Source organism: Crotalus tigris, unplaced genomic scaffold, assembly GCF_016545835.1.
Source record: "Crotalus tigris isolate CLP2741 ecotype Arizona unplaced genomic scaffold, ASM1654583v1 scf7180000024434.2432810, whole genome shotgun sequence".
Taxonomy (NCBI): Eukaryota; Metazoa; Chordata; class Lepidosauria; order Squamata; family Viperidae; genus Crotalus; species Crotalus tigris.
The window spans coordinates 175407-200605 of NW_024100603.1; the positions used below are offsets into that span (position 1 = coordinate 175407).

Consider the following 25199-nt stretch of genomic DNA (forward strand, 5'->3'; position numbering starts at 1 on the left):
TTAAACTTCAACCCATCCACCCCCATCCCCTCCCCCCACCCCCTCCCCCCCGACTTCCCAGAGCAAAATACAGGATTATGCAAACATATTAAACATAATCTATTTAAGTTTACTAATTATACAATGAACAAAATCATAAAAAACCTTAACTCTCTTCAAACTTTAACATCATAAGTTTATAAACAAAATCATTACTCATAGAATAAGTGAAACTTTGTAGTTCCATATTTCTTCTGAACATATTCTATCCATCTTCTCCATACGTTAAAATATCTCTCTTGTGAATGGTCCTTTAAATATGCAGAAATTTTAGCCATTTCTGCTAAATTAGAAACCTTAAATACCTATTCTTCTAAAGAAGGCAGAGTATCCTTCTTCCAATATTGACCCACCAATAGGGAGAAGAAGAAGGTGAGAAGTAAGTAGGAAGGTGGAGGTGAAGGAGGAGAGGGGGTGAGTGAAGAAAAAGAGGGAAAGAAGTAAGTTGGTTTGAGGTGGGATGTGATTTGGGGGGAAATGGGCGGGCAAGACCAAATGTGGGGTGAATCAATTTGTTTTATTTTTTATCTGAAGTATTTGTAAGATTGTTATATATTGTAAAATTGAAAATAAAAATTTTTACAAAAAAAAAAAAAAGATCATGTGAAGTATTAGTACCGCTTCATAAAACCCTGGAATACTGCAATCAGTTTTGGTCACCATACTACAAAAAAGATGTTGAGACCTTGGAAAAAGTTCAGAGAAGAGCAACTAAAATTATCAAAGAGCTGGAGACTAAAACATACAAAGAATGGCTGCAGGACTTGGGTTTGGCTAGTAGTCTAAAGAAAAGAAGAAACAGGAGCAACATGATAGCAGTATTCCAATATTTGAGGGGCTACCACAAAGATGAGGGGGTCACGTTATTCTTCAAAGCATCAGAGGGCAAGACAAGAAACAATGGTTGGAAATTGAACAAAGAGAGAAGCAACCTAGAATTGAGGAGAAACTTCCTGGCAGTGAGGACAATTAACCAATGGAACAGCTTGCCTCCAGAAATCATAGGCGCTCCATCACTGGAGATTTTCAAGAAGAGGCTAGACAGTCGCTTGTCTGAGATGGTATACGTTCTCCTGCTTGAGCAGGGGGCTAGACTAGAAGACCTCCAAGGTCCCTTTCCAGCTCTATTCTATTCTAAACAGTAGTATAGTATGTATCCAGTGGTATATACACAGAGAGCAGTATGTACAAACACAACAACATTACAACCAAATGGGAATGATGAAAATGGAAATGAAATAAATCACTTAGTTATTCCTTAATTGGGGAACTTGGATTATTCCATTTTGGACTACACCATCCATAGATTTCTAAAGCATCTGTAATCCCAAAGTCACACAGAATCTTCAAATTCCTTCCTGGAGTTTTTCATCAATTGCAGTTACTGAAGATTTTCCTTAATTTGAAGCAGGAAATTAAAAAAAAATACTTCTTCATAAACACTAACATAAAACTTAATAGCCTTCCCAAATCCAGGAACAAAGTTTCCATTCCAGTTATATATGATGCACACTTGCCATTTTGCATCACTGACTTACTGCTTGTCTTGGCTGGAGATATCATTTGTAAGTTTAAAAAATGTAGATACCCAGTACAGATACCAAAAATTAGCCCACTTCTGCATTAGATTTTTAAACATGTATTATTCAATAATATATTTTGTCAAGAAAACCGGAAGATACTTAAGAAACCTGATACAGCCTTAGACCAATAAAGGCTAGGAATCATCTCTTGAAATTTGTTCCCTCCTCACTGTATTTTTCTGAATTATACCTTGCTATCTTAAATCCTCTGACAGAGATTATCTACTTTAATACTGATGGGGTGGGGTTTACTAATCTCTAATGACTTAAATTGAGGCAGTTTTTCCCAATTTGGGCCCTCCAGATATGTTAGAATTTTTCACTTCCAGAAATTATAGGCAGCAGATCTGATGCAGCTGGGAAAACAGGACTAGAAATAAGGCTGCAATAAGGTATTTTGACTCCACATGTTAAAAAATCTCCTCCCTCTGGCCCTTCTTCAGAGTTGATAGGGCCCCATAGTTGCTGGCATCTGTTTGTGTTGCTCCCTCTCTCATAAATTATTCCTGGCACTTTCAGAGTTTTTCCCCATACAGCTCTTGATATACTTTCTTCCCATCCTATATTGCTTGGGAAATGCTGCCCCATAGTGCTCCTCTTGCTGCTGTTCTTAGAGGGGTGAGGAGTCCTGAAGCCCCATGACTGGCTGGAAAGAGACAGTCTACAGGGGTGACCTCAGGCGTCTCCTCCATGTTTGTAGAATGTTTGCATAGAATTGCTCCATTTCCCAATGGAAACACTAATGTTTTGCAAGATAAACTTGGCTGGCACTAAGAGGCTCTGCTATGAGGTAGAGATCCATGCATTGAGGCAAGGGAGGTCTGTAGATGAGCCCTAAACATTTAACAAATATAGAATGTTTTTGACAATCATACTCAAAGCATTTGCTGACCACATGCCTGAGGGCCTCAGATTCTGCTTTCCTTACACATGAACCTTGTTGTTTGCATTGGCACATTATACAACACAACTCTTGTCCTCCAATTTTCTGGCATTTAAAACAGTATTTCTTGCAGGGTGTGTCATTCTGAGTTTAAGCAGCAATATCAATGGCTAGTTTTTTAAAAAAAATAATTGCTGCTTTTATATAGAATAAAATAATTTAGTTTCTTTAATACTATGGTACTTGAAAATATCCAAGCAGAAACTAATTTAGGAATCATCTGACTGTAACCAATGACTCCAGAATTAGCATTTCCATTTTGGAAGAACCGTTAAAGTACAGAAGTAAACAGCTTTGCATAGTTGAGAAAGACTTGGGTTGGAAAAATAATAATAATGGCATAACAGAAATGGAACATTTTGGTTGGGTCAGTCACTTAACTTCATGTAGCAGGAAGACTGACATTTCAGCATTGAAAGAATGCTTCTTCCTCCTTTCCCAGCACAGAGATTCCTCATTCTGCTCATAAAAGAATCACTTCATATTGTATTTTATAGGGAGTGGAGGGTGCTTTTGCAGAAAGTGGTAATTCTGCAAAGATAATGTATTACTTGCTGGCAACTGGCAACCCCTCCAGCTATTATAGCTGTCCAGTATATCAAATGACAGGCAAGGAATTAGACTCTGTCCTTTTTCTCTTCAGTCCCAGAATAATTACAATTGCATGCAAACATTTATACACTCCTGGCTGGGTTGAACTTTGTACCACCATATCAAGGTTGGTCACCTTCTGTTCCTTAGGGATTTATTGGGATGCCCAATTTCACAGGTGATATCTAAACTTTCAAAAGTACGTCAGCATTAATGCTGAGCAATGGACTTTATAAAACAGCCTTCCCTAATTTTGGGTGGTAATCTCCAGTTTGCCAGACTTCAACTTCCCCCTATCATTAGCTTGGCATACATCTGATAGAGTTGGAAAACTTCAGCTTGAGCAAGCCTATTGTAAATTTAAAAATAATGGTAATGATTGGGAGAGGGAAGAAACACATTTACCTGGTTTTGGCATCGCACAAATTTGATTTTCTTCTTTATGGCTTAATGTGAATTCAGCTACTGTAACTTGTGTCCAATTGTACCTCATTAATTGATTGATAATAAACCAAATTATGGTTTATTGTGTGAGAATCTCTTCAGTGATTTCTGAAGCCAACCATGAAGGATAATATTGCATTAATAAAATGTTTATTGGCCCCAGTCCCTCACACGTATTCCTTTCTGATCTCAGAATGTGAAAGAGATTGCCTCCAACTTGTAGATACCAGTTTGAAGAGATTCCTGCCTGATAATCTGCATAGCTGTGAAATATTATTATGTAAGAAAGTGATCATACGACAGATTTCCTTGTATTTTGGAAGTTATTATTCCATTTCTAATCATTATACTTTTTCTACTTTCCAAACAACCACCTGACTCTGCACCACTGTTTCCTAGTGAATTAAATTATAAATTTTCGCAGTTTTTAAGGATTTTGTTTCTGAGCATAAATATGGCAAGAACAATCAACTTTCTGCTACTGTGAAGCTTTGTCTCCAGGACCTTTAAATAGCACTAGCTTTACATACCACTTTACAGTACTCTCTAAGCAGTTTATAGAGTCAGCCTATTGCTCCCAACAATCTGGGTCCTCATTTTACCGACCTCAGAAGGATGAATGGCTGAATAAACCTTGAGCCTGTTAGGATCAAACTCCTGGCTGTGGGCAGAGTCAGAGCTGCACCCACTCCCTCACACCCACCCAGTCTCATTGACCCAGCTATGTTCACCTGGTTGCGCCCACTCATCAATACTGACCTGGCTACTTTTAATCATTCTAGATCCTCAGGAAAATCCTAAAGAAAAATGAAATAAATGAGGTGTAATATAAAATAAAATAAAAGGAGGGGAGACATGACAAAAACCCACAAACATGTGTGATTCAGAAGGATGATCTTACTTCCTTTTTTGTGTGACTTTGAATCAGTCTCGACTCTTGGCGACTGGTAATATTTTCAGACGGGTCTAGGACAACTCACAGCAGCCAGGTCAGTGTGGCTGGGTGGGCGTGCACAACCAGGTGGTGTAGATGGTGTCAAGCCCAGTGGGCCTGACACGAAGGAGGGAGGGGGGACTCAACGCTGGACCGCTGCCTCCTGTTTGCTCACCTCGCCGGCCAGGACTGCCACCAGGACTCACCACACCGAGACCGGGTCTGGGAGGCCGCCAGTTGTTGGATGCAGAAGCTCGGCACTGCGGTGGCCCCCCAACCACCCTCTTTGCCGGCTGGAGCCACTGCCGAGACTGCCAGTGGATGGGAGCATGTCAGCTGACATCGGGGCCAGCGCCAGGATGCCGTTAGCTGTCTGGCACAAAGACACTGATGAGGGAATCCCCGTGGTGGGGGCAAAGAGGTGAATCCCTATGGCCCATGGCGCAGGGAAGGAATGGGTGGCGCGGTGCCGTGGGAGGCAGCGGAGCAAGGGGAGAGGCAGTGACGCCTTGGTGAGGGGGGAAGGGCATCAGCCACTCGACTCCTGGAAGCCCAGATCGCGGTGCTTGATTGGACGCCGAAAACCTACCTCGGCCCTGCTCCGGCAAGCCATCCAATACATGTCTGTGGCGAGGGAAGGAGGCGAGGACCCGAATGGCCGTTTATGTGCTCTGCACACCAGATGCTGGCTTGCAGACTGGGGGGGTGGGGCTCTGAAGCAGAGAAGCTATGTAAAGCGCTGGGAGCAGTTCACTCCCAGCGCTGACTTTTCTCCTGTATGGAATAAACCGTCTGTCAATCATATCTTGCCTGCTGAATTTTTCCTGTGCACCGAGAAGGACGTCTTGACAGTAAGTCAGCGCTCAACTTTCTTGTTCACATTTTCCAATTCCTGTGCTGTTTAGGGAATGGCAGAGGCAACACAAGGGACTGCCCCGGCAGCAGAAGAGGGTAAGCCAGCCAGAGCTGCAGCACCAACATCTACTGCAGAGCCAGGGGATGCCCAGCCATTGGTGAGGCCCAAGCAGCGGGACCCATGGCCTGCAGCCACGGTGAGTGAATCCCAGGAGGCAGGGATCCCAGCACCTTCAGGGGACTGGTGGCTTAACCCTGTGCTTGCCTGGACCCTGGATGAGTACCCACCCCAGGTGCTGGGGGACTTCTAATGGAATAGAGGGAGAGGTGATTCACAGGGGAGGATGAGGAGAAGTGGAACTATTCCATGGCACCCGGAAGACAGACGATGGACATCCTCCGGGATCGGTTTGGCAATGGTGGGGTACATGGACCCTCCCTCATGGCCACGAGTGGAGGCTGGCCATGGGACAGGACCTTGGTCTCGAGCTGAGATGCAGCCAGCTCCATTGGAACCATCTTGATTCCATCTAGCCAGCCCGAGATTCTGGGTTTCTCCTGGCACTGGTACTCCTCAGGCGGGGCCTGTCATGGGCATCCCAACAGCTCAGTCATGGCCTAGACGGGAGGGAAGGTTGTTGGCAGATCCACATGGAGTACCCACAAGGCAGACAGTGAGGTCATCTGGGGCTCAGGACTGGCGGATGGCAGGCCCCAGTGATCACCGGTTCTCCCCTATGGACGAAGGCCTACGAGGAGCAGGGCCGCCTTTGGGGACATGGGGTCCAGGATTGGCTTGGTGTCCACCGCCAATACCAGTGACTTTTGATGGGAACCCAGACCGCCTTGCAATGTTCCTTAACCACATCATCAGCCACCTGGACCGTTATGCCCGGTTCTATTTGTCCCAATGAGTGATGATGGTCGTGGTAATGGCTAGCCTGCAGGAGGCAGTAGCATGGGTGGCAGACCTCTATAGTGACCATGCAAGAGAGCTGGCCGATGCCAGCTTGTTCCTGGAAGCCCTACAGTCCAGATGCGAGGACATCTGCCGGGTCCAGCAGGCCAAGGTGGAGGTACTGGCATTGAAACAGCAGGACCAGTCTGCCATGGAGTACATCCGGAACTTCCAACAGGAGACTATGGTCATGGCCGGAATGTCTCCTGGTTCATCACTTTTGAGCAGGCCTGGACAGAGATTTATGCCAGGCATGTGTCTTCAGGGGTGTTCCTAACCGACTCCAGGAATGGTTCCAGGTGGTGGTTGAACTGGACACAGAACTGCAGGAGTTCCAGAGGAAGGGGGAGGACCTACTTGTGCCCCGGAGGGTAGCAGAGAAACCCAAAGACGACGGCCATAGGACCCAAGCTCCAGTACTGGGGTCCTCCGGTCCACCTTCTAGGCTGGCATTCTGGTGTTTTTGGTGCAACCAACCAGGGCATCGGGCGGCAGAGTTCCTGTGCCATGAGGTAACCCATCAGCTCCCGGGAAAGCTGGTCTTACACCCAAGAAGGCCATTGAATGGTTGCGAGCAGTGCAGCAACTGGAAGGGGATGCCCCCCCAACGGCCGCCTCTGATGGGGGAAGAGGCAACATCCTCCACCAGGTACCGGCTGGTGGCTTATGACAGTGCGGACGACTCGGCCAAGGATCCCATGGTGAATGAGCCAATATGCTCCTTTGCCATCCCTATCACCCTAACAAGCCCACAAACAGGTCATAGGGTGAGTACAGGGCTTTAATTGACTCCGGTTGTACCCGCTGTCTCATCAGTAAGGATGCGGTAACCGAAGTCGGAACCAGGGTGAGGCAGTTGGCTAATCTGATCCGATTCGAGCAGGTGGATGGGTCCTTTCTGCGGGGGGGGCCCTCCGGCCATTCTCATAACAGAACATGTGAGGATGGAGATGGGGGCCATTGGGAGGTCCTCTGGTTCATTGTGGTCCCCTCCATGACTGAAGCAGTGATCCTGGAGCTTGCATGGTTGGACAAGTGGGGCCCAACGATTTGGTGAGAGGGCGGTTGTCAAAACCTATGCCTGGGAGTTGGTCCCCGGCCACCAACCCAGGACCCTGAGGAGGCTGAGGGAGGCAACAGAGGGGCAAAAGCGACCCAGGTTGGCACAGGGCAGGGAAACAGATTTCCGGCTGAGTATGCCGACCTCGCCTAAGTCTTTGGCGAACGTGAGTGCGACATCCTGCCACCCCACCGACTGACTGTGCCATTGACATTGTGCTGGGAGCAAAACTGCCTAAGCCGAATATGTATGCGATGATACCCCGGGAGATGGAAGAGTTGTGTCGCTACATCGACCAGAACCTGGCCAGGGGTTTCATCCAACCGGCCCGCTCACGGATCATGGCGCCAGTCCTGTTCAAAGAAAAGAAGGATGGTTCCCTCCGGTTGTGTGTGGACTTCTGAAGCATCAGTTGGGTGTGTGTTGAATATATGTACCCCCTCCCATTGATGAAGGACCTCCTGGCCCATCTGGCACAGGCCTAGATATTCACCAAGCTGGACCTGCGCGAGGCATACTATCGGGTCCGCATCAAGCCATGGGACGAATGGAAGACGGCATTCAACTGCCCACTTGGTAGTTACCAGTTTTGGGTCATGCCATTCAGATTGCAGGGAGCCCCCGCAATATTCATGCAACTTATTAATGAAGTGTGGCATGAACACTTGTACCGCAGGGTGCTTGTGTATCTGGTGACATTCTCATCTATACCACCACCATGGAGGACCACGTCAGGTTGGTGAGGCAGGTATTGGAGAAACTGTTGAGGGCCCAGCTATTTGTGAAAATGTCCAAGTGCGAGTTCCATCAATCCCAACTGGACTACCTGGGGTATCGGATATCAGGGGCAGGGTTGGAAATGGACCCTGGTAAGGTCAAGAGGGTTCTGGAGTGGCAGGCGCCGAGGACCTGCCACCAGCTACAGAGCTTCTTGGGGTTTGTCAATTTTTATAGACAATTTATCCCCTCATTTGCTGTGGTGGCTTTACCCTTGACGGACCTGCTATACACCTGGAAGGCTGTGTCAAAGCCACACCCCGGCCAGCCGTTGGCATGGACAATGGTGTGTCAGAAATCCTTTGAGATTCTGAAGGCTCTGTTCATGAAGAAGCCGGTTCTGCTCCACCCAGACCCTGACAGGCCATTTGCGGTACAGGCTGCCAATGATGTTACAGTAGGGGCGGTCTTACTCCAGAGGAACAGTAAAGATCCCTGCAACCCTGTGCCTATATGTCATGGAAGATTACAGAGACCAAATGGGCGTGGGCCAGCTGGGATAAGGAGGTATTTGCTGTGCGGTGGGTGTTCTCAACATGGTGACACCTCCTGGAGGGGGCAAAGGAACCATTTGAGGTCTGGACAGACCATAAGAACCTGGAAGTACTGCAGGACCAAAGACACCTGTCCCCTAAACACGTCCGATGGGCACAATATTTCCTGCGGTTCCAGTTCCAGCTGAAGTATGTACCGGGGGGAGGAATTTCTTGGCTGACGCCTTGTCGAGACTGCCTCAATATAATAGCAAGTGGGAGGAGGTGGTGCAGGAGATTATGCCCTTACCACCAAGCCGTGGCAAGGGCTGTACCCCGTACAGTGGTAAGTGACCTGAGGCATGAGCTACAGACAGCACTCCGGATGACCCCTGGTTACAGGACCATCCAGACCTGCTGACGAACCGGGATGGTTTGGCTTGGCATGGTGATAAGCTCTATGTCCTGCAAGCATTGAGGCAGGGGGTGCTTCAACGTTGCCATGACATGAAACAAGTGGGTCACTTTGGGTTCCTCAAGACCCTACACTTGGCAAGGCGTCAATTCTGGTGGCCACAGATGAAAGCAGACATAGAGGCCTGCATCCAGGGTTGCCACATCTGTGCCACCGCAAAGCCCCATACAGGGAAGCTCTTGGGACTATTGCAACCGGTGGCGGACCCAACCAGACCCTGGGAGGACATTGCGATGGCTTTCATCATCAAATTGCCAGAGAGCCATGGCTACACAGTCATCTGGACCATTGTAGACCTTTTCTCTAAGCAGGCAAACTTTGCTCCATGTAAAGGGTTGCTGTCTGCCCAGAGGCTGGCCAGGCTGTTCATTACACACGTCTACTGCCTGCATGGAGTACCCCGATGGATCATTTCGGACTGGGGGCGGGGTGCAGTTCACAGCTCGCTTCTGGCGCGAATTCATCCAGTTTATCGGGTCTTCCCAGGGTCTCAGCTCGATGTACCATCCCAGTACCAACAGGGCAGCAGAATGGGCAAACGTCATGGTGGAATGCTATTTGTGAAGCTATGTGTCCTACCAGCAAACAGACTGGGTGGACCTATTGGTATTCGCTGAGGTGGCCTATAATAATCTGGTGCATAGTAGCACCAGGTTTACTCCCTTTTGGGTGGTGCATGGAAGAGACTTTGTCCTCATACCCGAGTGTAACCAAGGGGATCCCTTCCCCTGCCAACCCAGGGAGTGGATGACGCACATGGGGAGTGCGTGGAGTGCAGTTAAGGAGGCCCTGGTGAAAGCCGGGGAAGCCACACAGGTGTAAGCACATGGAGGGAAGGGGGACTCAACGCCGAACCTCTGCCTCCCATTTGCTCACTTCGCCGGCCGGGACCACCATCAAGACTCACCACAACGAGACTGGGTCTGGGAGGCTGCCAGCTATTGGACACAGGAGCTCAGCGCCACTGTAGCCTTCCGACCACCCTCTTCGCCGGCTGGAGCCACCGCCGGGACTGCCAGCAGACGGGAGTACATCAGCCGACGTTGGGGCTGGCGCCAGGACACCGTCAGCTGTCTGTCACCTAAGACATGGAGGGGAATCCCCACAGTGGTTGTGACATCGGGGCCAGGGCTGGGACACCGCCAGCTGTCCAGCACCGAAGATGCTGATGAGGGAATCCCTGCAGTAGGGGCAAAGAGGGGAATCCCCGTGCCAGGGACGGGCAGCACGGTGCCACAGGAGGCAGCAGACCAAGGGGAGAGGCGACGCCTCAGCGAGGGGGGAAGGGCCCCCTGGCAGCCACCTGGCTCCTGGAAGCCCAGATTGCATGCTTGAATGGACGCCGAAAACCTATCTGGGCCCTGCTCCGGCAGGCCATCCGATATGCGTCTGTGGCAAAGGAAGGAGGCGAGGACCCGAATGGCCGCTTATGTGCTCTGCATGCTGGATACTGGCTTGCAGACTGGGGGGTGGGGCTTTGAAGCAGAGAAGCTATGTAAAGCGCTGGGAACAGTTCACTCCCAGCGCTGACTTTTCTCCTGTATGGAATAAACCGTCTGTCAATTGTACCTTGCCTGCTGAATTTTTCCTGCGCACAGCTAACTCCATGCCACTCTCTCAGTGAGGCCAGGTGGGCAGGGACGAGTGGGTGTGGCTGAGTAGGGCAGGTATGGCTGGGTCGGTGTAGAACATGTCGCACCGGCTATTTAAGTACAAATCATCATGCATGTGTACACATACCCACATAAAAAATTGTTTTACTAATGGGTTCCTATTACCCATTTATTTTCTCTCACCATTAATGTCTGTAAATATCTTGCAATAGGCATTAGGATATGATTAACTCTAAACCTCTAGCCACTGACTTGTACTGCATAACACGAGTATGTTACCTAATGTCCCTCCTTCACTTACATGGCTAAATGATAAAAATAAAATCTGCAACTTTGGACTGGAATAATTGAATTAACTGTTCCTTCCCTTTATTTTAGAAGTAGATGTTTCCCATAATACTGAATCTGAGTGCTTTAACCTGTGAGGGTTCTATCATTGGGAAAAATCATTCTTGAAAATTAATCTGAATGCACATATATATGAAAATTTGAATATGTATGCAAATAGATGATGTATAAAAAGAGCAGTTAAGCCAAAGTTGAAATTCTGAAGTGGATGTGACTCAGTGAAGACGGTAAGAAAGTATAATCTAAATAATTCTGGATCTTACATGTTTGTATCAATAGCATTATTTAAATAGCTGCTTCTAGGGTATCTTCCAAACTAATAATATGATGTTTCAGTGAAATATCTTGTAGGATTCATTTAGTAAATATTTTCTGTTTTGAAGAATACATCGTCTCTACTTATTCTGGTCGGTGTAATAGGTTACTATAATATTAATAGCATATTCAAGGGGGAAGCTGTCGCAGGTCAGTGCTACAGCATTTGGATAACAGACTTTTAATTTAAGATTCCAGAAATAAAAACACTTAGAAAGTTCACAGCTTAATCTTGTCTTTATATTCTTTTTCTGATGAGTTAGGTTTTTTTTTTTTTAAAAAAAACCACTTATCATGACCCTAGCTCAAGTGAACACTAGTACATAAGCTACACATCACCAAAACATATTCACAAAAATTCCAAAGCACTCACAAGATCTAGAAACTAAAGAACAAAGAGCAGTGTTACAAATAAGACCATATATTTGCTTGCTAATCACCTGTGTATGAATTCTTTGCATTTCCTGCAGTTGCAATAAACATATATTGGTCTTTGAGGTGTTTATTTTCAAACAGGAACAAGTTATTAGAGACATTGCCATGATTCATTTTTACCAGATTTTGAAGTAGCATCCTATTTCTTTGTGCTATGAAAAATATGATTGACAATTACACTTTTAGAGTGAAGATATTAAAAAGGTTTACTATTATATTCTGTTGTGTGGATTAGCAGCAATTTCCTTTTCCCTTAGTCAAATTAGCTAAACCAATAGACAGGGATTGTCAAGGCTACACTTTTAAAAATATCTGAGGAGCATAAATTACCTGTTTCCCATTTATACAAATGAGATGTTTGTAGCCCTCTTTGTAGTGAATGTATACTTAAAAGCATGCAAAATAAATATGAATGTTTTGATCAAAAAGCTTTAGTTTCTACAATCCACCTTCATGTTTTTCAGTTTTATTTTTCTGATGCAGCTTCTCTTAGCCATAATAGTTTCACTATGCCTTGCTCAACATTTAATGTTGGACTATATCCTGAATATATATGCAAATAAAGATTGGTGATTTGAATTTTTGATTTTTTTTACTGTGAGCATTAAATGTTGTGCTTTTTATCCATGTAAGTCAACTTATGAGCCACATCTTCAAGAAAAGATCTCTAATATTCTGTGCAGATATTTCTGCATCTAGAAATGTGACTGTACCAATTTGCAGGTGTTCCAGAAAAAAGCATCAGAAAATATTACATAGCATGGACAATTATAAGGTTTATCAAAGGCCCCATTTCTGAGCTATCTGGTACCACTGAAAGGCCACTAAATAATTGCTGTTACTTGAATGAGCACTGTCACTAAAAACAGAAGAGCTATAGTCCAATTACATTTTGTAAAACTAGGCTGTATCTTTGATATGTAACTTTACTGAAAAACAAAACTGCTACAAAATCTTAAAAAGGCTATGACTTTGAAACAGATAGAAATACCAACAGAAATTTCCCTATGGTGCTCTATAAAGGATGAGTTGCATCTATGCTTTACTCCAGTAGGCATGATATAAATCAGGAGGAAGCCAAAATTATTTTATCAGAGATAAATGTGCATTCCTGAATGTGCATTCTAGGCATCCAAACCCAGCTGGAGTCAGCATAAGGGGAGACAATTGTGCTTTCATTACTATTGTTATTTCACTTTCAGTTGGATATATGGGGTCAATGTCAGAAAAATGAAGGTTAAGGATTATCTAGATATAGTGTGAAGAATAACTCTTTGGAAGGTTTTCTGTTTCAGGAAAATAATAATTTAATTATTTAGGAAGGGAAATAAAAAAATAACGTATAGCTCACAATGTTAAAATGTATCACACAGGCTGTTTAAGATTTAAAAAATTAATAGTTTTAACAGATTTTCCCAAACCAAGAGGGCAGCAGGAAATTACACACAGATCACCATTTCTCTTGATGATGCTGTTACTAGATGCATTAGAATTTCACCCAGAAAGAGTAAAATCTCCAAACATTTAATTTTGGGTAGTGTGAAATCCCACTACTCATATAGGCCCAAAAAGATTCTTATCTGTGAGACCAGAAAAGAGGAATACACAAGAAGCTTTTTCCTTAGTCTCTTATTTAATCAAAATAGATTTTGTTAACTGCATAGTGGGGTGCTTATCCCATTCTAATGTAATAAATGTACATAAATTCTTAATATAATCTTTAAAATGCTCAGCTTCCCTAATGATGGAACAGTGAAAATGGCTCACTATTATTGCAAGGGATTCCTTTATTCAGCTGTGTCCCTAATTGAACATTTTTGTTTTAAATAATCAACTGAAAGTATTAGAAATACAAATTTTTAAAATAAGAATTTTCCTTATGACTGAAATTTAATTGTGCTCCAATTTGCTTCCACTGTGAATATACAATTCACAATTTCAAGTTAGTATTCATTCCAAAGCAAATTTCATTTTAGATATGTGAGAATTACATATTCAATCAATCCTTTAATGTTCTGAAGAGAAAGAGAAAATACAAGGTGGAATATTTAGAGCCAATGGACAACAAAACCTTAGTAAAGGGCTGGAGATTCAACAGAAATTTCTTTCAATTCATGCAGGGTGAAGTTGAAAGGAAAAAAGTCTTCCTTTTGCAGCCATTTTCATGGCAATGAATGATTTATCTTCGTTCTATCCGAACAGCTCAATTTCAGCTTTTTCTTTGGAATGGAAACTTTTTCTATGAAAACATACTTTATACATCAAGATTATCTGGCCAGTATTTGGTTTGTTCAGAAACAAACAGCACTAAAATATTTGGGGAAAACAGCAGGAAGGAGCAGGACTGAATATACAAGCAAAGTTGCACTAGCCATATCTTACCCTATTTAAAACTCCGCCCGGGGGGGGGGCAGGGGGAAACAATCACACATGCACAAACACTGAGGGCATTCAGGAGAGAAAACATTGTTTTGAAAACCAATGTCTCTGGCTGTACTTCCTTGATGATAGGGGGTCTGGATAATAGATCATATATAGGATGAAAAAACATAAGACAGAACCAGCTGCCCAAATATTCTGTCTTCCCATCAACCTACAATCCACTGAGACTGCTATTAGGGATTGTACTGGGCCAATTACTACTCTAGCAACATAAACATTTAGTTTTCTGGAATTTCAAACTTAAAAACATATCTTTGCCAACTGAATTAAGCTCTTATTTTCCAATACCCCCAGTTGGTGATGGTGGCTGCCTAATGACCCTATCGTGGGATTGCTTAGAAATACAGAACAAGTTTATTTTTATCTCTAAATCTGCATAAAACCCCTTCAATTTTCTTTTCCACTATTTTCTCTTCCTACATAAAATGGGCTTCCAGCTTAAAAGCTGAAAAAGCTGAGTCATAACATCCATTATTTTATTAGTTCCTTTCCAATTAAGTGGGAGAATACATAAATGTTGGTTCATTCATAAATGATTCAACTAGGTTTGTAGGAAGAATAAGATTTTTTTTGCAAGCATTTATTTAATGTAGATGTAGGAAAAAAGTAGGAAGATATAGGCAACCCTGTAGTTTCTGTAACTTTTTGTACTCTACCTTCCTTAAATATGGCGTCCATTAAAACAAGAAAACTGATGATCAATAAACCTCTCCACTTAAGCAATATTAGACTTACAAAATAAAACTTACATTTTCATTTACGAGCATCTCCCAGACTAACATTTGATACAGATAAATAAATGCAAAGGTCTTAATTGAAATGGTTTTAAACTCCCATTATGACCACCTAGTAATTTCCAGCCACCTGGGCCTTCATTTGGCATTCACCTGGCAATTCTTTACAGTCCAAGGCCATCTTAAAGTGAAAGAGGGGGACCATTTATACAAGTCTCAAACATTAGAGGCATCAGCCCGCTGTTCCTCTTTTGCTTGCACATCAAAAGGGATCTCCCAGTTGAATGAATGATGGTAATGATTTTTCTGCTTAAGAGCAAAGCAAGAAATTCTGACATGTTAAATATATTTATAGGAAGTCTGCACAGGGGATTGAGGGGACTCAGTGTGACGAGGGAAAGTGTGCACATCAGTCATTCAGTAAAGATAAAAGAAATCATTGATATAGCAGCACTCAAGCAGTCAGCTGGGTTGAGAAGAACTTGTTTGAGATCAACTGCATTAGAACTTTGTTCCAAAAGCGCCTGAGACCCTCTGTCTCTTCAGCAATATCTGTTTTGAGGATAAATCTTTTGCCCTTGGATTGGCAGATCATTTAAGTATTGCAGCTCAGTCTGAGGAAAAGAAAGACAAGGAAATAATTGTTTGTAATTTATAATTTTGTAACTAGAACTTAATTTACATGCTTTACAAATTAAAGAGAACTACATTAAGTTTATTTGAATGAACATTTATATATTTTTTTGTACATTTGTCATATTAATCATGGAACATGTAATAGATGAATAGCTCTACAGAACTGAAAAAAATACATTTTGGGGGGTACTGAGGAGTTCTGTCTTTCTGCATTTATATGTAATGCCTAAAATATACTGGAACCTTTACATAACCTAAAATAAAAATCATGCATACTGTACAGCTGAACTTGCATGAAGTGAATGAACATACAGCTCCGTGAATGTGATATAATTATGAAGCGTATACCTGGAACACAACACTTTTGGATTCTAATTGTTAGTGGTTTTCGAGTAGAATAGATTTCTGAGAAGAAAAAGACTGATAAACCCACAACATAAATGAATGCGTAATTAAGAAAAGAAGTAAAAAGAGACCATCAGCTTGTGCTGCACTTATTCAACCTCTCTGCTGCAGTCAGAATGACAGGCTGAGGCCTCCACATTATTATCCTCTTCAAATAAAGGTTATATTGTAATACATAGAATTAATAGAAATTGTAAGTGAGTTGTGGTGGCACAGTGGTTAGAATGCAGTATTGCAGGCCACTTCTGCTGATTGCCGGCTGCCAACAGTTCACCAGTTCAATTCTCACAGGCTTAAGGTTGACTCAGCTTTCCATCCTCCCAAGATCGGTAAAATGAGGACCCAGATTGTTGGGGGCAATAGGCTGACTCTTTAGAGAGGGCTGTAAAGCACTGTGAAGCAGTATATAAGTCTAAGTTCTGTTGTTATTGTTATTGCTTTGTATAACTGATATATTAGTCTGGATTCTTCCATCTCTGAAGATTTGAAAGTCATAAGAGTATATAAGCTATTCTTCATCATGTGATTCACACAGATGGGTGAGTAACAACGTTTTACCTAAAAAGGCACACTTGATTGTGGACACATTGGAGATAAGTTTGCTTTCCTGAACAAGCTTTCTTGTTCAAAGCAAATCATTCTCATATGTTTGCCCAGGAGGAGACCACTCTAAAGTGTATGGTTAAAGCTGCTGGTCTTGTGACAAAAAATACCTTATCAATGAACTAACAAAAGAGACTAATGGCTGCAATTCATCTAATTTGAGAAAGGCTTGTTGATACCAAGAAACTCTGACACATATTTGGTCCACATAGTATGGGGTTAGACAAAAGAAAACAAGAGCCTAAAGCATATCCAAATGACTTAGTTCCTTTCCAATTAATTGCTCTGTTCGGGGCAGAGGGAAGGACGTGCCAGACTGACATTTCAAAAAGTTTGGGAAGTAAGGAAACACCTAGCTGTAAAATGCAACAATGTTTCAGAGGCAGCTCATCACAACCCACAAGACAAAGTTTAATGGTTTTGCATGTGAAAGGGATGCCAATTAGAAATCCTGTCTTAACAATAAACATAAAAGGCACAAAGACACTAACGTGAAGGCCTTTCCATTACACTGATCAAAATCAGAGAAAAGTTCCATACTAGAATAAAACTGGAGGGGACGAAAAATTTGAACAACCTTTAAAGAAACATCTAACAGTAGAATATGTGGAAAGTGACACTCTTTGAAACGGGCCTCTAGTAGCAGCTACAAGGCTAGCCCTGGAAGAAGAATGGAGGAGATAGGAAGAAATCTAGAATATGTTCAAGGAAACAATTAAGGAGATTTATGCTTTAATGGCCCCAAAATTTGAGAATCATTAACATTATAGTTCTTTGAATTTCTATGGTTTTTCAAGTTTCTATACTGCATTCATAATCTAGTGGTATTTGAGAACTCAGCCTTTGTGATGCTCCCAAGTGGATACTGAAGGTTCAGATGTTAAGTTAGGTTACCCTTTCTGCATGTGAATTAGGGTATGGTGTGCATGGTTGACAATAGAATTCTGCTTAGGTCCCAAGGAGGAAAAAAAGCGAACCAAGAATGAAGGAATGATATAAAGGTACAATCCATAAAGAATCTTCATCAAGACAAAGGAAAGAATACAGTAGAATGGGATAAAACAAAGATATCTGACCAACAGAATTGAAAGTGATGAACTAGAACGGATGCTGGCCCCAGTGGAATTCAGTATTCTATCTGTTCTGGGCTGCAAACATTTCTATGTTTGCCTGTTCCCACAGTGAAGCAAGATGCCAATTACAGTTGGTTGTAAATGCTAGTCATGAGAGAGCAGGTGACTGACTCAGTGAATCTGTTAAAATATCCTGCCCAGAAGATGAGCTATGATGAGATACATTTTGATTCTATTGTAGTTCTAAAATTGAACCTACCACTGTGTGAGGGATTTCCTAATGGCCTATTTATTCAGGTACCACGCAACTGAATGTATCTGGTTTAATGTAATCTGCACTGTCTGGTGTCTGTGGAAAGGCTCTAAAGTCTTGCACACTGCCAGGAGCTATAGAAGGGTGATATAAGAGTTTCTGCTTTTTGGGTATCTGCACTTCCTGGATCTGAATAAAGCAATAGTGAGCTACCAAATCATTGCAGGCATTGGTAGTTAGTATATTCATTAGTGGTAAAAAGGACATGTCCATTGCTAAGTTGTGTCTGTCTATCCTCCTATGGAGCCATGAATATTGGTTGGTATGGTAAGTATTTACAAGAAAAAAGGACATTGTTAAACTCTTCCAAGAAAAAGCAACATGGGTTTCTCAGCAGGAGAAAAACACTGCCAGTTTCATTGGTAATTGTGCATTTAAAACTATGGCTGACACTATCACCCTTCATCAGCATGCCTGGCTCTACTCCACAGGTCTCATGCAGAAAGCAAGGGCACGCATTAAAGACCTGCTGTTTGACAGAGAAGGACCCTTCGTAGTAAAACTGACGATATCCTCAATTAGATTCAAAAACTGGTTTACTGTTTAGTGCACAAGCCTGGTTCTCAGTGTGTGTGTGTGTGTGTGTGTGTGTGTGTGTGTGTGTGTGTGTTCATTAAAGGAAGATGTGCATGCTACTTCCTAAAGGCGCATTGAAAGGCTTCTACACTTTAAACTGAAATATGAATTTTGTGATATATTACTATATTGAAGAGAAAAATGGTGTATCGGTTTTGATCTTTGGAGTGTGAATTATTTCCTATCAGTCCAAAAATTCCATAAGGTTTTTCATTCTTCCCCTCGTAAAGGGACACTATTTTTCACCAATGGATTTAAAGGATGCCAATTTCATTTTTTCATCGTTTTCTGAGTTTTAAAGTGAAGACACAAACTTATTGGCTTTCCTTTGGATTAAGTATTGCCCTTCCACATGGTTCTCTAAATCTACAGCTGTCACAATAGTTCATTTGAGATTCTCTGGAATAAAATATTATCTTCACATTTTTTTGCTGTTTTTGACACATAGTGGCACCATTGTTTATGGGTGTAGGTGCTGTTCTTGACCTATCATCTGATGTCAACTTCTTGTCAACATAGAAAATTATTATTCTCTGTTGTTAAATGCTTCAGATCACCTGGCACCTTGCATATTGCATTTATTCCACACCATTGCTCAGACATATGACTCTGATTATATCAGATGATATCTGTGGATAGTCTCAAAAGGAGGAGCCTTTATATATAAAATATATAGATTTATACTTATATATAAAATATCTAGCTATAAAAGCTATAGAAGGTAGACATACCAATTACTGCGCTTCGGTTGTCCATACACCAAAGATCAGAAGGTAGATACAATCTTGGATAACTATAGAGTTGAAAGCCAAATATAATGGAGGTACTAATCAAAATACTCCTGAGTCATGAAGATCCTTTAAGTATATGGGGTCTGGACTATAATGGCCTGAGGTCAAGCCTGACATCTTGGAACCAAGAAAGTATGTTACAACATGCCTCTACATTGCAGAATGGTTACAGAGGCATGACTGAAAGTTAAGACAGATGGAAGGTTTCCACTTTATCTCCCTTTCTGGGACACCCTATCATAGATCTTGTGTTCTTACTGTCACACATACCTTGGTTGCCAATTTATATCCAAGGTTATAGGATAAATCACTATGAATGATGCATCTTGTCTTCCTGTTTTGAACCTCAGAGCTATTAAAAAGTTACTTTTTATAAATGATATTGAGGAAATTCTCTTGATATTAACTCCCAAGGGTCTCTATGGGTTACCAAAAGACTACTCTTGGTATTAATTGAAGAACTCTATGCACTGTTCAGTGAGGCTATACACACTGACATTAATCAATGTGACAACTGATAAGCCTAGATCTGTGGGTTGCTTGAATGCTATGGACAGCATAGTTTCTGCTGAATCAACTGTAGTATCAGTTAAGTCTCACAGAAATGCCTTTAAGTGGAAAGAGATAGTTCTGCAGGCCTGCCATGAAAGTGATGGCAGAATTTCATAACATGCCTTTGCTGAAACAGATTAGGCAAATGAAGTGCTTCCCTATGGCTGATAATCTAAATTTGCAAAATATTGCACAAATGGCCATTCATATAAGATTAAAATACATTTAAGTTGAAGTAGGCAGTACCTTGATTTAGAACTGCCTATTTTGTTATCGCTATAGTGGTTGAAAGAGAACGGATGGCCATAGAGGTAGATATATTAAAGGTGGTCAGAAGTCCTTCCAAAATCCTGAGTTGTGAAAATCACAGAGATCATAGTGAAGAATCACATATATGCTATATAGAGATTTTGGTGTATGGAACAGTGTCCAATCTAATAATCTGTGCAACTATCTTTGTGTTACCTTAATACTCTTAGGTTCTTGATCTGAGGCATATCCCCTCCCCCTATTCCTTTATAAATTCCAATTGAGAACTTTTGCTGTGAAAAAAATTATTATGGCAAACAAGGGTAGTACATTATCCATTTATTAACCACCTGGTTAGATTTTTCTTAGACAGAAATTTCAATGAGAAATAGGATGGCTGATTGGAAAAAGTGATTAATAAGATGACCATAGCCATCTTTAGAGTTCAGGAATACTCTCATTTCAGGAATTAAATCCTTAAGATGCTATAAGCTACATGACTATTTATATTCCTGGCCCCCCCCCCCATTACACAGCCTGATGTCACTTAGAGTTCTTTTGTCTTTACCTGTGCAACTGTAATCTAGAGTATAGTGCCATTTATCTGGATATGTAAGTATATGTTCTGGATGGGGAGTGGTTCAATTCTGCTTGCGTAGCTGGATCATTCAGGAAGTCCCAGAGAAGGATAGTATCATCATGTGAGCTGCTGACAATTTGAAATTCATCAAACTGAAGTCGAAAAACCCTTCCAGAATGTTCCTAGACAGAGGAAAGACAACCCAAAGTCAAACTTTTCTAGTTATTGGTTAAGAATAAAACATAGTTTGTAATTTATTCTATATTTCTAAAGGAAATACATCTTTGAAAAGTAGTTTTACTACTGCTAATAGATGGCCCAAAACGTGGTTCATAACTTCACTACCCCTGAAGCTATAACACTCCTCTCCCCCCCCCCCGCCGCTCTCTTAAGCCTGGAAGCTGAGCTACTGCTGGTTTTTGTAAAGAATCTCATGGCGAATCCTGTCTTCAGGTGAGCAGATTGATACGTAGGCCTGTAAAAGTAAAAGGAATGCTAGATACTAGATATAACAGTACATAGCAAACACTAAAAGTAATACCAAATGTGTATTTTGTCCCTTTGTGAGGATGTGCTTTTCATACTCATCTTACTCAGCAAATATTATCAACTGTAAATGCAAAAAGAACAAATTAGTATGATGTGACCTTAGGCACATGTACATTCTGTGCATACTCTTTTTTTCCTGAGATTCACGATACATTTATATAAGCAGTTAGTCTTCATATTCAAAAACATTCTAAACACTTTGCAGACAGCAGGACAAAAGAGCATACACAGAATGCACATCCTCTTTTAAATTCATCAAGCCACTAATTTGCTCGACTTTCCCCTCCCAAAGTGCTATGCTCAGCTATTTGAATATTCATATTCATTCCTTTGTTTGCAGCTTTTAGTTTGTGGAAACCTCAGAATATATTTTAAAATATTACCGTTGTATGCCGGATGGCCTGCTAAGCACACTGTGTGGGCTCTTCTGCAGTGCTGATGCAGTCTATGGTGGATTGTGCTGCAAAAGCATGTTTGAACTTAGTGGTTTGACCTGTTTGCTAGAATTCTTGTATGTCTTTAGCACTTTTGGTTGCCGAGCAAGGTAGTATGCATGACTGCTCTTTTTGTTGCAGTGTAAATGTGGCCCTGGTACTTCCAGGGCGTGGCCTCTTTCCTGGGCAGCAACACATCTTCGTTTTATTAATGTTCTCATTCCACCAGGCAGAAAGTATAATTCCTTTTTATTTGTTTTTGGCAGCCAGCTGATAGCAGGCTGCCAAAACAGGTACATCTGCAAAATGAACTATTGGGGTAGAAATGCATATTTGTCATTTCATGCAAGGTTAGGTTTAGATGACAATTTAGATTAAGATGAAGTTTATCTTAAAACATTTTTGAAAATTACCTCATTTGTGTCAATGGGTTGACTGGAATTCATTTTTTTTCATGATATCCTATTGCCCTGAAGGATATAACTGATTTGAAAAGGGTGTATGAAAGGTTAAGGTCTCTATAATCTTTTTCTTCTTAATATTAAGTAAAAACACTGATCTAGCCTAGTAAACTTTCCTTACTTTTCTTTCAATTATTATATACCAAGGACAAAAAATGAAATACATACATTTGAACCTGAGTTCAAGGAAGGCACAATGCAGCATATGGAAAAAATTAATCAAATTGCTTTCATAATGGGAAATTTCAGAAATATTTAATATTTCCCCTTTGCCAATCTTTTTCCAAGCTGGTTTGCTGGTAGCACCAAGCATGAATTGCTACATCTTATCTGTTCAGTGATTCTAGATGAAATTAAGAGAGTCAACAGGCTTGTTTCTATGGCTGAAATGCTCAAAATGTATCAATGGTTCAGGTTTTGAACTTGAACTGGTTCAGGTTTTGTTCTTTTGAATTGCAGCCACAGAAAACAATCTTACAAAATGTAAAACATATTTCCATTTTTCATATATCCATGTTTAGTATGTTGAGAGAATATTGTTATTCTATTTCTGCATTTTATTATTCCTGCATGATTTCATTAGCCATTCTGTTTTTCCAACATATACTAGCGAAATCAAGTTACCACCGTTCCTTGGCTAGCAATTCATTTCCTGCTAAAAATGTCAAAATATTCAAAGTATTAAGAACTGAATACATAAGAAAGAATTTGAACCACACTATAATAACTAACTCCTGCTGTTGCTAAAATCTTGGCCCTTTCATTGGTCTCATTCAAGAAAGCATTTGTTATATTCTTGTGCAATGTACATTTTTATATGGACTATCCACACTACCTAAAAATTGAACAAGAAAACAAAAACAAATATTTAGTTCATTGGACAACACAAGTTTAATTCCAGATACTGAAGATAATAGAACAATGGCTAATATATTTTCCCAAATTGTGTAAACATCTAAAACTTAAATGTTTCTGCCTATCCTTCCTTGGATAAAAGTAGGAGACAACTTTAATGAAGCAATGAAATCTTAGGGTTTGTTTACCTTAGCAGCTTAGCCATGAGCAGCAGGATTCACAATTCAGTCTCAGCTGAAGTGTGAACATAATCACTCAAGGGTAATGGATACTGACTCCCCTAGCACCTCATTTATGCTTAATGAATTCTACTCTGCTTCCCACACATTTAAACCTCTCCATTAGAAGACAAAACAAAGTGGTTGTTTTTTTCCACTTGCCTTCATCACTTGTGGATGATGAAAATATATTTAGGCATATTGGGCAAATGCTACTGATTTGGTCTATTCCATGAAATTTGACTTCTGACAAAGTGGTTTACTTCTATACAACAATGGATATACATTATTCTCATCAGAGGAAGAAACTTCAGAAGAAGAAGATGGGTCAGTTGATCTCACCACGTCGTCTGTAACAAATGAGCCAAACCTAAGCACAAGACCCAGGCTAGAATAATTCCCCTCTAGCTTGCGACCATCTGCCCAGGACTTGATCTAGATTATACAGACACTCATCCTAGCTGTGTGGCACTGAACTAACTTATCAAAAAGCTGAAAATAACTATTAAGTTCTAAAATAGGGTATTTTATACTAGCTCAATGTAAGTGGATGGTCTTTGTAGCCAAATCAGGTTTGATAAGCACCAACTAAGTAAAAAAAAAAAATAGTTACAGTCTTCAGTATAGATCTCTCTATGTGGGAGTATCATAATACTGGAAGCAACTATTGCTTATATGATTGGCCACTCTTGCAACTTGATTGTGGAAATTCTTTCATTTATTTCATTCTGGATTCCAAATTTCACTCTTTCAAATTTCCTCTTTTGCTTCTGGAATTTGAATAGTAATATTCTTTTTGCATGCCAGGTTGTGGGCAATCTCTTCTATAATTAGGTCTTAAGTTATACAACAGTGCTTTTCCTCTGCTTAATTCCTAACCTCATTCCAGAATTGGACGTGTGAGAATTACAAATACATGTTTTATCTTTATTGAATCGAAGTCCCAAATTCTGTTATGATACCACTCTTCCACCTTGGTATTCTGCATCTTTTCCTCTTTATGAAGTGATGAATTCCAAAAATTTTTGAACCACTGTCTTTTGGTCAGCCTATCTAAGATACTAAAGAAGCTGTAGTTTAATAAACAATGGAGACTTACATTGCCTATTAACTCCTCCTTCCTGTTATTCACCAAACCAGGTGAAATTTCATTATAGATTAGAACACAGTTCTTACCACAAGAGTGCGCAAGCAGAGGGTTCCAGCAGGGGCACGGGGATCAAGCGCAGCTAACAAATCCCAGACCTTAATTTTTCTAATAAGGAAAAAAAAACATACATACAATTTTCTTAAAAATCAAGTATAAGGTAAAATTAACTGTCCTCAACACAACCCCCTAAAGTCAAATTAATAATTAATTATCTTCCAGAGGGGGGATATGTACCTCAGTTAAAATAATCTCCTTAAATCTATAAGAGAGAAGTACATGAAGTATAAATTTCTTCAGAAATTTGCCTTTCTACTCTAAGTCTCTGTTCTGCCTACATGACTTACCATGTTTTCCCGAAAATAAGATCCAGTCTTATTTTTTTTTGGCCAGGTCTTATTTTTGGGGGATAGGTCTTACTTTCAGGGAAACATGGTACTATGCTATCAGAAAAAAAAATTAAAGGGTGCTGAAACTTAGCCTAATGATCAAAGAATAAACAACCTGTGTAGCTGCTCCACGTAATTCCCATGTGACATTAAAAAGCCCAACTGGAAGCACCTTCAGCAACAATCAAGTCAAACATAAAAAGTTAGTGGAGGGAAACGTTAGACAAGGACCCACACTCAAGCTCCCTCTCAGTCCTAAAGTTTTATTGTGTTGCTTCAGGCCAGTCCAACCTATCTCGCATGATGTTTTGTGGGGAAAACTGGAGAAGAGAGTACTATGCTTGCTACC

General features: G+C 41.3%; 1 protein-coding gene across 21 annotated transcripts in view; it reads right to left on the reverse strand.

The window, feature by feature from the left end:
• Positions 1-11629: 11629 nt before the first annotated feature.
• BTRC (beta-transducin repeat containing E3 ubiquitin protein ligase) overlaps positions 11630-25199 on the reverse strand; it is a 181313-nt gene continuing 167743 nt past the window's right edge. For all 21 annotated transcript variants that reach the window (XM_039331200.1, XM_039331202.1, XM_039331201.1 and 18 more), the window contains 3 exons: positions 24491-24569; positions 20786-20979; positions 11630-15633 (listed from right to left, as the gene is read on the reverse strand). In XM_039331200.1, coding sequence (XP_039187134.1) covers positions 20818-20979; positions 24491-24569 — 241 coding nt within the window. In that variant the 3' untranslated portion in view covers positions 11630-15633; positions 20786-20817. The remainder of the gene's footprint in view (positions 15634-20785; positions 20980-24490; positions 24570-25199) is intronic.